General features: G+C 28.6%; 1 protein-coding gene across 1 annotated transcript; it reads left to right on the top strand.

The window, feature by feature from the left end:
- Nucleotides 1-10,082: 10,082 nt before the first annotated feature.
- LOC142544854 (uncharacterized) lies at nucleotides 10,083-11,922 on the top strand. Its single transcript, XM_075651886.1, has 5 exons — nucleotides 10,083-10,622; nucleotides 10,768-10,995; nucleotides 11,092-11,157; nucleotides 11,341-11,406; nucleotides 11,786-11,922. The coding sequence occupies exons 1-5, from the start codon at nucleotides 10,149-10,151 to the stop codon at nucleotides 11,891-11,893; spliced, it is 942 nt and encodes a 313-aa protein (XP_075508001.1). The 5' UTR covers nucleotides 10,083-10,148; the 3' UTR covers nucleotides 11,894-11,922.
- Nucleotides 11,923-14,314: the final 2,392 nt, after the last annotated feature.

The following is a 14,314-nucleotide window of genomic DNA, read 5'->3' on the forward strand; positions in this document are numbered from 1 at the left end:
TTGTTGTGATAAATAACCATAAAGCTCATTTTGCAAATTAAAAATAACCAAACAATAGATATAAAAAAATATAATTTACGAGTTATATATTTATCTCTTTGTGATTTTTTTCTTCGTGCGCCACAAAATCAACATGGCTTTAACGTAATGCAGTATTATATGAATAATTATATTGAAAAAAGATTGAAATTGGCAAAAAATGTAAGATATGTTGCCAAGATTGAAATTTATCAATATAAACTATCAAAATAACAAAATGTTAAATATAATGAACCAATATTGTAAAAATATATGTTTTGTTTTAAATAATAAATATTATATTTTATTCAAGAAAATAGAAGATAAAGATATGTAAAATAGGTAAGTATCACAATTTTTTGTGTTTTATTCTTTGAAATGGGTCCAACTACATAAATTCAAGAAAAGAGGCCAAATGATCGACAAGTAAAGTATAAAAGTTTAACACATGAGTTTACACAAGATAAAATAATAAATATATTGGATAAACATTATCATTTTATGCATACAAAATTTTTAAAAATTTAATTAATGAGCCGTGTAGCTTTATTGTTTGATCTCTACATAATTTGATTAAATCCACAATGAACACAATAATCATATTTAATCATGTTTTCAATGGATCAATGTCCAATTTTTTTTAAATGTCAATTGTACATACTATTTAAGTGCATGCCTCAACAATATGAGACTTACGATTTTTTTTGGGCCCCTGTGAGGGTCGGGTCCTGAGGCGATGGCCTCTCTCGCCTCACAGGAGGTACGGCCCTGCTGACATGGCGTTGGATTTGGTGTGGGACGACTTGAACAACCACGAAAACACCTCTTTATTTTTTCACGGCCTTTAGAAAAATTATTTAAAACTGGTTCATTATGTTTCCCTATATGACATTATGGTGTGGTTACTTCTCCCATGACTAGTCGATGTTTCACATATTCGGATTAATCCACTTTACTTTAGGTTTAATTAACTCATTATTTTTATAGCTGATAAAATAGTTTCACGAGATAGACACGCTGCCTCCATATAATATTAATATAATTATTAATTAGCTTCAGAAAGAGAGAGTATTAAAAAGAAGAAGCAGAAAGATAGGGTAGATTAGACTTTAATTATAGTGCTAATCATGATCCATTAGCGTGTCATTAAATCGAAGAGTAGGTATCTTGTAAGACGATTTCACAAATCTTTATCTGTGAGACGTGTCGTGTCAACTCGGTCGATATTCACAATAAAAAGTAATACTTTTAGCATAAAAAGTAATATTTTTAGCATAAAAAGTAATATTTTTTCATAGATAATCCAAATAAGAGATATGTCTCACAAAATACGACCTGTGAGACTATCTTACACAAGTTTTTGCCTAAATTGAATTATTAGCATTAAAAACACTGAATACTTCATGCATATATTTTGGCACTTGCACTCGTATCTGTCTATCTATGTCTACATTTCAAAGGGTACAGGGGAAATTAATTTTTAGAATATTTAACTTTACTCTAAAATTAGCACTTGCGAAATTGGAAAAAAGTTAGATGAATAATTAAGCATTTCATACGCCTTTCTATTGATTAATAATTATGATACGACTTGATTCAATTGAAAAATTTAATGAATGTGAAAACCTATTTGGAATTGAAGTCTGATTCAGAAATATCAAGGTTAGGAACATTTTACTTTTTTTTTAAAAAAAAAAGATCATGATACTTGCAGTTGTTTCTCATCGATGTATATTGAATAAAACTCTGGGTTAATGCGGTAAAATATACTAGACAAAACATGTATGATGTGTTCATCTTAGAAGATGCTAGCACAATGAATCAAATTTATAATCATTTGGTCAAGCGTACATGCATTCTATCAACTCGAACACCCATGTTTTAACTTTCTATAACCCATGTTTAACTTTCTAACATAATAAATAGATGTATAAAGCATAAATATAACTAAATGATTAGTATTTAGTAATCAATTTAAGAACAATATTTTGTCAGATGATTAGTATTTATAATCAATTTAAGAACAATATTTTTTTCAGATGAATATAACATTCAAGGCAAAAAAACTTGTGTGAGACGGTCTCAGTTCTCACGTATCGTATTTTGTAAGACAGATCTCTTATTTGGGTCATCAATGAAAAAATATTATTTTTTATACTAAGAGTATTACTTTTTATTGTTAATATCGGTAGGTTGACCAGTCTCATAGATAAAGATTCGTGAGACCGTCTCACAAGAAAATTACTCATCATCCAAAAGTGATCATTCTTATTTGTATCTGGTGACTTAGCCTAGAGTATGGGCAAAATATAATGTTTATGATAAATAGGTGATATATATATATATGTGTGTGTGTGATAATGTTTGTGTCTAGTATTTAATTTGCTATAACGTTAAAATAAAAGAAACTAAGCAATTAATTTATGTATATAATTCAGTTAACTTAATTTAATTTCATTCATTATAATATAACTTAATTAAACATAAATTTATTTGATATATAAATGTGTGAATAAATGTATTTGATGGAATAAATAATTATTGTGAATAAAGTAACATAGATATCTTAAGAATATTCTTTTTTCGATTTTTAAGCTTAAAACAAATATGTTGGAGATGAATTTTGTATTTAATTTCAATATTTCATGATAAAAAAAAATAAGCTAGAATAGATATGGGGAGGTAAGGCCGTATGGAGAATTTTTAAGGAGGTGGTTGTCCCTGGCTGATTTTTACATTATTTGGTTAAATAAAAATATTTAATAGTGGTGATTAGTGACATCATAGGAGTAATTTTTTTTTTTATTAATTCTTGTATTATTTTTAAGAGAAATATTAGTTTTTGTTCTTAAAAAAATTTATGAGTTTTGTTTTGTATCGTCTCAATTTTAATTTTTTTCCTTCTATATTTTAAAAAATATTTGCTTTCATGTTTGGAGTTTATTATTTATGATTATATTTTTATCTTTTTTGTACAGATTCATTAGTGGACTTGAACACAATTAATCTTGATATTTAGTTAATAATATATAATATATTGAGTAATTAAATGTGAAATCTTAGTTAAATTGCTAAAATAGTGTGTGTGTGTGTGTCTATATATATATATAAACACACACACACACTATTTTAGAAAAAAAAAAGAAGAAGCAATAACCGATCTTATAATTTTATAATATATCACTATATGTAGTAAACATCAATGATTTTTTTAAAAAAAAATTTGTTACACTGAATAAAAATTAAGGTCGAGGAGTACCATTTTCCACAAATAAAATATATTTTTTATATACAATTGGTGATACCCCATAAGAACACAGGTCATGAATGACCCGGAATGCTAAATAAATAGCCCAAATCAGAGTTAATATGCAGAGTGCTTTCTTCAACAGCCGGACAGGGGGACTCCCGAGATATTGTCCCAGAGCAGTCAGGAGCCCGGACTCTTGTATAAGCTCCCGAGAGGCATTCTACCCGGGCTACCTCGATAACAGTACCGCACTCGAATAATTCAGAAAATAAGATCTTGTCTCGAGAAGCGTACCTGACAGAATCCTATTGATGTGACATGATTGAATAGTAGGGTGGCATGACAGGAAGTCAACATCTAGAATTATCAAGTGACAAGTAGGCACTGAAAACAATGTATTTACCGCATTTTCTCCTATAAATAACAGTTATGTTTCTCATTTGAAGGATCTTTTTGGATATACACATTCTGAAATTCTGAACTCTTGAGCACCTCACGTATATCACTACATATACAAGCTATTTCGTCCTTCTTCTTCACCTGCTGACTTAAACATCGGAGTTGATAAGTCGGAAACTCCTCCGACGTCCATTCACGAGTTCATTTTATTGTTTGCAGGTGACGGTAGAAACCTCATAGTTACAGAGATATATTTTTTCTCACAAGATACATCTGTACCTTACTCATTTTTCTTTAACCTTATCTCATCATCCGGTGGATCGCCCCGATTTTGCTCACCCGATTTACCCGGATCACATCAACATCATCAATAAAATATCTATTTATACTTGTTCAAAAAAGAAAAAAAATGTAAGAGATCTCAAAGAGAATATATATGGATGCAGGTCATTAGTAGATATCTGAATTTTGATGAGAGTAGATTCGAGATAGATTTTATAAAATGTATAATTCGCGTCCCTTCACGATCTATACTTAATTAAATTTGATTTAATAATATACATTAAAAGAATTCCATACAATAATAAGGATTATTATAGACAGTAATGGAATTGATCAAAATGAAATAAAATAAGTTGTACCAACCCAAACGTGCGAGGTGGTCTATTATTCTCGATCTCGATCAGGCCGCAACACTGCTATATGATTTTGATTAATATAATATATACACACACATATATATTTCATAAGTTGTAAGTCGTATTATATGTATATATATAAAATACTGTATGAGATTTTATTCTGTCACTTATATATGGCAAAGTGATCGTGCGTTGCCGGCTCAGATCTCCAATTATCATTGAATTGTCAGCCAATAATAATTAATAATAATGATAATAACAACGTAGGTACGATGTGATACCGTCTCACGGATCCTAATCTGTGAGACGGGTCAACCCTACCCATATTCACAATAAAAAGTAATACTCTTAACATAAAAAATAATACTTTTTCATGAATGATCCAAATAAAAGATCCGTCTCACAGATACGACCCGTGAGACCGTCTCACACAAGTTTTTGCCATCATAATTTATGATAGAGATGTTGTTGATCATAAAAGTATAGGAAATAAACATATTGTGTGTATCAGAAGTTAGTGTTGTGTTCTGGTGTTATCAATACGAGCATACAACATGCAACAGAAATTAATTATTGATACACAAGTATAACATGAATAAATAAAGATCAGATTTAAATTATTTACAAGTATAAAATACTTGTAAAACGCTTAATGACAAAAATTCACTAGAAAAATATGTAAATCGTTTGCACAAAATAATACTAGTGAAAATAACAAAACCAAATTCCTTCATCTTCCAAGAAATTAAAATGCATATATAAAAAACTCAAAATAAATACTAGATGCATGAAACAAAAAATCGCATTGCTTAGAACCAAACGAAACAACACTTCACCTAACACTCCACGCAGTGTTGTTCTTGAGTGTCGTCAACACCAATCAGCAATATGATGATTATGTGAATCAATCACACAAACTCTTCACACGAAAATATTCAATACCGAACTTGTGCATGTTCAAAAAAAACTCCAGCAGCTGTGCAAAGTGATCAACAGATCACACGAAAAACTTCAGCATCTGCACAAAGTGATAACCCGATCACACAAAAGCTTTTCATCAAAATAGGCTCAACTTTCGTATTTTTCTTCTATGCAAGAACTCCTCTGCCGACCTTCCCGAAGACCCTCACGAAAAGACACACACAAAGACTCTTCCACGGCTGTATAGCACTCCATATTTATACCCAATAATTGACCTAAAATCAATTCCATAAGAGAGTCCTAGAAAATATGGAAACAAGATTTTCATTAGATATAAAAACTCTTTTAAACAAGGATAAAATATCTTAGAGATAAAAATGATATTAAAAACAATCCTATAATATCTAGAGATAAATTAAGGAAGATCTTATAATCTAGAAATAAATCAAGTAAGTTTTTATAAACTAGAAAGACAAAATCTTAAATTGATAATATCAATTTAGCTAAATAAATAAGAAATAAAATATTCATTCAATTTAAATACGTTTTCGTGACATTTTTTATAATATGGACATTAAGTGACATTGAAAGAAACTTTAAAAGAGTATCTGTAATTTTATATTGGCAAGGACGCAAGATTGACATTTAAAAAAAGTTAAAACACATTCTTGTATATCAAATTGCAACTGTTTTTCACAAGTGTATCATATAATTTATAAAATAATGAAAACCCTATACTTTACAATTAACTCGTAAATATAGTAGAGAATGTTATAATAGAATTTTCTCTTGTTTACGTAACCACATAATTCATATGAAAATTTATTAAGCCCCATTAAACGATTTACGATTAAGCAAGCAACTGATAGATGAATTGCATAGGACACCTTTCTTAAATTTGAAAGTTATAAACCCCCGTGACAAATAAAAACAACGAATAAAATTTACAAAAAAAAATTCATGTGAGACGGTCTCACCGCTCTCACGGGTTAATTTTCTGAGACAAATATTCTATTCAGGTTACTCGTGAAAAATTATTACTTTTTATTGTAAATATGGATATGGTTGACTCGTATTACGAATAAAGATCCGTGAGATCATCTCACAAGAGACGTACTCTAAAACTTATCCCTTTATTTTGTAAAAAGAATTATTAAAACAAAATATTTATATTTCGAATATTAGAAATGCTCGTTCGATCAACGTTTACATATTTATATTTATTAAATCTATTATTTTTTTTACTAAAACCTACATAATTAATATCTTAAATCTATTTTATTAAGATTGAGCACATGATACTAACTACCTAGGAGGACACCAACTTTTTCTTCCAATATTACCTTTATATGATACTAATATTACATTTTTGTTTTTTGTTATTTTGTTTTTTTTTTAAATTTCAACACCAACTTTTATTTTTATTTTTTTATTTCAACAATTCAAATATCAATTTAGTCACTTCATAAATTGTCAAATTATACTTTAGTCCATCGATAATAATAAAAAAAATTTGTACACACACGCATCGCGTGTGCATAATAACTAGTATCTCTTAAATATGTGCAACCGCTAAGTAGGGATGAAACGAACCAAACCGTTTGTGAGCTATTCGAAACTCGATTCGATAATAGCTTGTTTGAGCTCGTTTAATGAGGCTCGTTAAGATAAACAAACCAAACTCAAGCTTTATAGTATTCGGCTCGTTAGCTCGTGAACATGTTCGTTGGTAAGTTCATGAGTAATCTTTTAGATGAAAAAATAATAGTTTTGATATTTGATTTATGATTTTGCATATTATTTATGAAATATATAGAAAAATCTATTAAATTTATTTATTATAATAAATTTACAAATTTTAATAAGAATAATATATTTTTCTTTAAATATATAATCTATTTTTTAATTAATTTAATGAAAATTTAAATGTATAATTCATATTTATTAAGCTTGTTTAGGCTCGATAAAGGCTTGAATAAGCTCGTGATTCCATGCATATATTCGTTAAATAAAGCTCGAGCTCGGCTCGATTATAAACGAACCAAGCTCAAACATACCAGAGTTCGGCTCGGCTCGGCTCGGCTCGACTCGATTACATCCCTAACCGCTAAGCTAACAACCAACTGTTTATGCTAACTAACTAACTAACCAACTCAACCATCTAGCTCTACCCATCTCTTCCGTATCGACACAATTTATTCGTCACGGAAAAAAATTTATGGCTAATTTACAATCAGAATAATTTTCTTATGTGTAAAATATTCCATTTTATATTACTCGGTTATGATATATACATAAACCTATACGATTATTATTTTATATTTATAATTTTTATTTGAAATTATTATATCAAATTTATTTTATTTTATTTTTTCAAATTCAGACACCACACAATTAGTTCGAGAATGCAATTAAAAATTCAATATAGTTTTGGCTTCGAAAACACATAACAATTCGCATATTTTATTTAACATATAATATAATTTTACCACACTTCGAGTTTTGTAAGCAATTCATTCAAAGGCAATAGGTAAGTGTGAAGTCATTTTCAGGTCCTTGATTTAGCATTGTCAATACGGGCCCGCATCCCGCCGTGTGGATTCATAGGTTGAGTTATTGTCCATTCAAATAGTTAACGAACAAAATCTAGTCAAATATGACCCCAAAAAAAATAAAAAATAATGCTCGAATTTGGCTCGAATTAGTTCTATTTCGAGTTCGAGCTCGATTCGAAGCTTAAAAATTTTAAATGTCTGACTCGAATTCGGTTCGAATTAAAACTCGAGTTCAAGTTTCGGCTCGAAAGATTCGAATATAGTTCGCGAAATATTCGAACTATTAATCGAAAATAAGTACTTGAAAAGCTCGAAATTTACTTACTTAATATATAATTGTATTATATTAATAAAATATTAAGACTCGCGATCAATCAAACAAAATAACTTGAGCTCGAGTTTGGCTCAAATTCGAAAGCTCAATACGAATCAACTGCTTTTCGATTTGGCTCGAAATGCTCGCGAACCGGTTCGATTCGTATACACTTTTACTTACAACATCTTCAAACATATATAATTGGTAATCTTCTTATGACAATAATCATCAATTTAATTCGGGAAAAAAATAATTTTTTTCTTTTTAAAAAAAGAATGAAATCCTAATCTTAACATAAAAATAATAAGGATGCCCTTACAGACTCGCTCGAGTGCCTTAGTTCTCGTCTAGTTGCTGCAACACGTCTTTAAAAAGAAAAAAAGGAGCATGTTTTCCTTTATAATAATGAAAAATATTCTCTATCGCCATTATATATATTAAAACCAACTTTATATGAATTTTAATTATATTCACAGCTCATGCATGTCAAACTAGTTCTAAGCTATAATTTACTATAAAATAATCACTAGAAAATCATCGCATATAATATTTGATATTTTGGTATATTGCATACTCACAATGCACATTTATATAATCATAAAAAAAATGTCATCTCATCGATGCTTTTATATATAGTGTCTACGGATTAACGAATTAATAATTAATAACTTAAATTTAAAAAAATTAGTTCAGTAACTTATAAATCCATTGTTTATCTTGTCATTAGTCGATTCACGGCTTTAATACATTATTTTTTTTTCAATTTTTTTCATTTGTTACCCTAATGCTGACATAGTATCAGAAATTGTTGACATGATACCGAAAAATGTTAATGTCATGCCTGCTTTTATTGACTAATCCGATGCTACATCTGCTCTTCGGTGAAAAATAGTAAAACTGAAAAAAAAAAAGTAATAGACTAAATAATAAATTAGCTAATAACATGACAAAAAGAAAAATATTTTTCCCCTTTAACAATAATAAAGTACTCTGATAATGACTTGGGTTTATCCGAGTAATGTGCTTCTTAAATAGGGATGCTAGAGGATGTGTAATAATGGCGTTATATATTGGTGTAGGTCCAATCCATTAAATTTTTTTTTAAGATACTATACCATTAATTATTATTACTTAATTAATAGATGAAGATGGTGCCTCTCTATTTGTATATATGAGTTCATTACTTAAAAATTGACATGTTATGAGTTTTGATTCTATTAATTTTTCAAAGTTTTGTTTTATTTTTTTCTCAATACCACTAAAACCACGAATACAATACAGTTTATTTCGTATCGATATCTCCTACATGACAAATATGACGAATATAAATCTCATATTACTCATATTTATATTCATATGATAAAAAAGAGAAAAATAATTAAAGTTTATTTCGTATCGATATCTCCTACATGACAAATATGACGAATATAAATCTCATATTACTCATATTTATATTCATATGATAAAAAAGAGAAAAATAATTAAAGTAACATGACTCCGATACTTCAAAATGGGAGGAAATTTTTTTGTTATTTTCCTTTATTCGTGTTTATGTATATTTTTATGTGCTTAACATAAGTTTTATTATTATCACATTAGCCAAGCATGAGAAAAAAATAAGTTTGATACCAAACCAAAAAAAATACACACTATTTTGCAATTTTTTTGGGAAAAAAAGACTATTATACATTATATTTTACATATTGTCATTATTTTATAATTAAAAAAAAATGAAAGGCTAATAATGCATGGTTTGATACATTAAAATTTTGATTTTTAAATATGTTAATAGTGATGATAAACTATGAGCACGTATTGCTTGTATTCAACAGCCAAGTAGTATAATAATTAACCAAATAATATATTTTTATCCTAAGTTAAGGTTATAAATAATGTCTTAAAATCCACCTCTTTAACACTTTCAAGACACCAAGCTTCCCTTCAGCAACTAAGAACCAAAGCGACCATCTCTTATTTACATTATTATATTTTTCAAGATATTTTAAAAAAAAATCTATGAAACTTCTTGGTGCAGTGTATGAAGGGGAATGGGGTTCATTCAATGGAACGTGCTCAGACGAAGGGATTTCATGTCGAGTTTACTTCGAAACCCCTTGGATCCATACGACATATCGGGTAGTTCTAACTTCTCGAACTCTTCGAGTTTTTGGCCCGATCAGAAGTCGATTAATTTGGCAGTTTCTGCATGGACCGATGATAGTGAAATAGACGCATCACGGGGGAATGATATTCTATTTCCCTTCTCAAGTTATGAAACATACTATCCCATGGGAATGGATTACAGGTTAAAGGAGAGTAAAAACGACTATTCCCGGTGTCATTCATTGATTTATAATAATGTAACGGAAGGGGATCATGGGTTCCTATACCAGGAAACAAGCAGAGACAGTATAGGACTAAACGAAAACCAGCCGGAACCGTCAATGTCTGAGCCATCAGAACAAGATAGATTCAGCAGCCCTAGGGAGTCATCCAAGAAAAGGCATAGAATGCCTACAGAAGTAAGTACCATGCATATATACACTTGATGTCACCTTTGTGTTTTATGATGATATATGAATCATTTACTGTTTGCAAAGAGGAGAAAGGAGGTGATCATTTTTATATTTTTGATTATCATTTCCATTTGATTACTTTGTTATTTAGGCCCACAAGAACAAGAGAAACATTAAGATGAAGACTCTTGACGATAACAACGATAATAATATCGTGCTTGTGAGGCACAACACAAGTAGCTGCAGCACCAAAGATGATTCAGCCTCTGGTTCACACGAACTAAACGGAGGGTTGGCTTCGAGTTCAGACTCGAAAGGCAGTGGAAAGACTCGGGCCACCCGGGGTGCAGCAACTGACCCTCAGAGTCTTTATGCAAGAGTAAGTATATTTGGAGTAATTGCAATGTGTTGAACCTTAAAACATCATTCAATAATTGTAGATGTTGTTTTACTTTATATTTTCGCAATTTTACAGAAAAGAAGAGAGAAAATCAATGAGAGATTGAGAGTCTTGCAGGGTCTGGTTCCTAACGGAACGAAGGTGAGAATTGTTGAATAAAACTGGTGTTACATTAATATGAACAGCCTCATGTAAATAATTCCCTGAAATTAAAATATTCAAAAAAATTATATAATTTCTAAAATTTATGGACTAAATTTTGAGTCCATGGATTCTTCTAGAACTAGGATCTGAGGACAAGATTCTTTTCTCCTTATATAATAGGTTGATATCAGTACTATGCTTGAAGAGGCTGTGGAATATGTAAAATTCTTGCAACTTCAGATCAAGGTAAGAAATATTTTCCTAATTAGCGTTTTCTTTCCTTCTTTTTTTCAAGTTTAATACATAAATTGATCAGATCTTAAACAAAGGCTACAATGCACTTGAATATATATCATGACTTTTTTTTTTTTATAACGTGGGAACCTACGGCCACTGCCAAATTCGGTGCGGACTGAGTAAACCCCTAGACTAACAGAATGTCTAAGTTGAATTGCCAATTTAATATATCATATATTGATGGATTCAAAGATCTAAAATTTGCATAACTTAGTGTGGAAGTTGAAATGTATAACTTTAGAGAAAAATCACACAACATATTCCACGATCTTTCAAGATATATATATAGATCTTAATATTGGCTTTCTTTTTACTATTTCTGCTGTAGCTTCTGAGTTCGGATGAACTATGGATGTATGCTCCCGTTGCTTACAACGGAATGGACATAGGGCAGCTTGATTTAAGGATCAAAGCATCAAAACCACAAGAATCCTGAATTGAATCGTTCAAAAGGCTGAGTTAAGGGAAAGAATTGCGAATATAATTAATTAAGTTTTTTTATTAATTAACTGTATATATAATTAATGATGATATAATAATTTAGCACTATCCATATATGTTAATTTGATCATCTGTATGATTTTCTGAATTATCTATCACCAAAATGTTTGATCTCTTTACCACTTAATTATTTGTTATTATCTGATTGGGGGCAATCAACATTTTTCCATCAATGCCTCAGAATAGATAAATCGGTCAATAATTATACAAAATTTAAGATTATTTTTTTTACCAATAATCATGAGTTCGATTTCTCGTACCAACAATTTTTTGAGCGAGCTTGTCATACACGTAGTTTGCAAGCTATAACATTAGCCCCGAAGGTTGTAATTTAAGCACCAGAAGGTAGTATTTGTTGCGGATTTCAACGTCTTTTAAAAAAATAGTGGATATCAATTATAAAGTGTGGGTTGAAAATCATGGAAAAAAAATTAGATTACATGTTTAGACTACAGTTTTATGTCTACGCCCATACATGGTCTGCACACGACCAGTACCATTTAATTAAATATTTAAATAGCTCATTATTATTTTAACCTCCATCTAAAAATTAAATATTTAACCTTCACTTTTAATAATATATATATATATATATATATATATATTTAACCTTCACTTTTAATAATATACACACACACACACACACATATAATTGTAATATATTTAATTATATATAATAGTAATTATTTAAACAAACTTATTTTAAAAAAACCTTGGGAACTGAGAAGCTAATACGTTTTTTTTCTTTTCTCTTTTTAATTAATTAATTCATTTTCTTATTGATCTCTTTTGGGCCGCAAGCCCACGATTGAGCATCTCTTCTTTGCTCTAAAATGGATTTTAAACAATCATGCATGAATCATCCTTTATTAAGAATTTGGGAATATTTTTAGGCCAAAAAAAAATCCAAAATAAATTTAATGTGCTTCTTTATGTAACCCAATATATCAAAATAATTATTTTTTTTCTCAAAATATTCTTTATCAACTTGATTTCAGTTAAATTTAAGTTAAATGTGGTGTTTTTAGAAATCTTTAAAAAACTTATAATTCAGTTTTAAAATATTTTTCAATTGTTTTCATTTTATTATATGTATTTTTTAAAATTTTAATTAAAACTTATTGTGCATAAATAAAATTACATATAAAATTGATAAAACTAAATATGAATTAGAGAATAAAAGCTATATCAGTTGACTTATTTATTAATTTAATATTGAGAATAATTCGTTATGTTAATTAAACCTAAAAAGTATGACCTAGGATGTACTAGAAACAACAATAATACATTTTAATATTTCGAATTTTCATATTAAAAATTTCAGAATGAATTTTAAATAAATTACAAAGTAGTAGAGTTCTTTTTTTTTTTTTTTGTTTTACGTGGAAATTTTTGTGAGTGTCTGAGTGATCTTCTCGAAGAAATTTAGCCGAGGGAGCTGTTGGAAATTATATAGCCTTCGGAACAATTCCGGCTAAGAAAATTATTTTCGATCAAATCGAAACACAGCGGAAGCAATTACATAATTTCATAAATTATAATCGAACATATGAATATAAATTAACTATGAATTTAAATAAAAAGAATTTACTAGAAAACTAACCTCTCGTAGATTTTCTCTTCAATGTAAATCCAATTTGCGTAGAAACCACAGCCTTCCAATACGATATTTTCTATCAACGGGAGTGTGTGGGCACTCAAAAACGCAAATGCTAGAAATCCAAATTTTTATTTTGTTCTCTACTTTATTTTCAACTAAAAGATGGAGAAAAAGTTGTTTTTAAAATAAAACCTAAGATCCTATTTATAATAATTCAAAACCAAGAGTCCAAATCTTATTTCAATTGGGACTCTCGATCAAATCATCTAGGATATACCTAGATTTGATTTTTTTTTTTTGAATATTATATTTTATATCCTTTTAAAACTATTTTAAAAGTCATAAGATTTCTAAAATCTTATTAAAATAAATTAGAATCTTATTCTAACTTATTTAGATGTTAAATAATATCTAAATTTTATTCACAATAAATTAAAGATATTAAATAGGATTTCTAGGATATTATCAAGATACATTAGAATCTTATTCTAATTTATTTAGATATAATATCTAAATTTTATTCACAATAAATTAAAGATATTAAATAGGATTTCTAGGATCTTATCAAAATAAATTAGAATCTTATTCTAACTTATTTTCAGATAGCAAATAATATCTATAATTTATTCATAATAAATTAAAGATATTATAATCAACTTTTGGATATTACCATAATAATCCAAATATATAATTATCTCATAATTATTATTTAATATAATTAATATCTCATTATCAATTATATTTATCTCCAAACTT

Source organism: Primulina tabacum, chromosome 5 (genome assembly GCF_025594145.1).
Source record: "Primulina tabacum isolate GXHZ01 chromosome 5, ASM2559414v2, whole genome shotgun sequence".
NCBI lineage: Eukaryota > Viridiplantae > Streptophyta > Magnoliopsida > Lamiales > Gesneriaceae > Primulina > Primulina tabacum.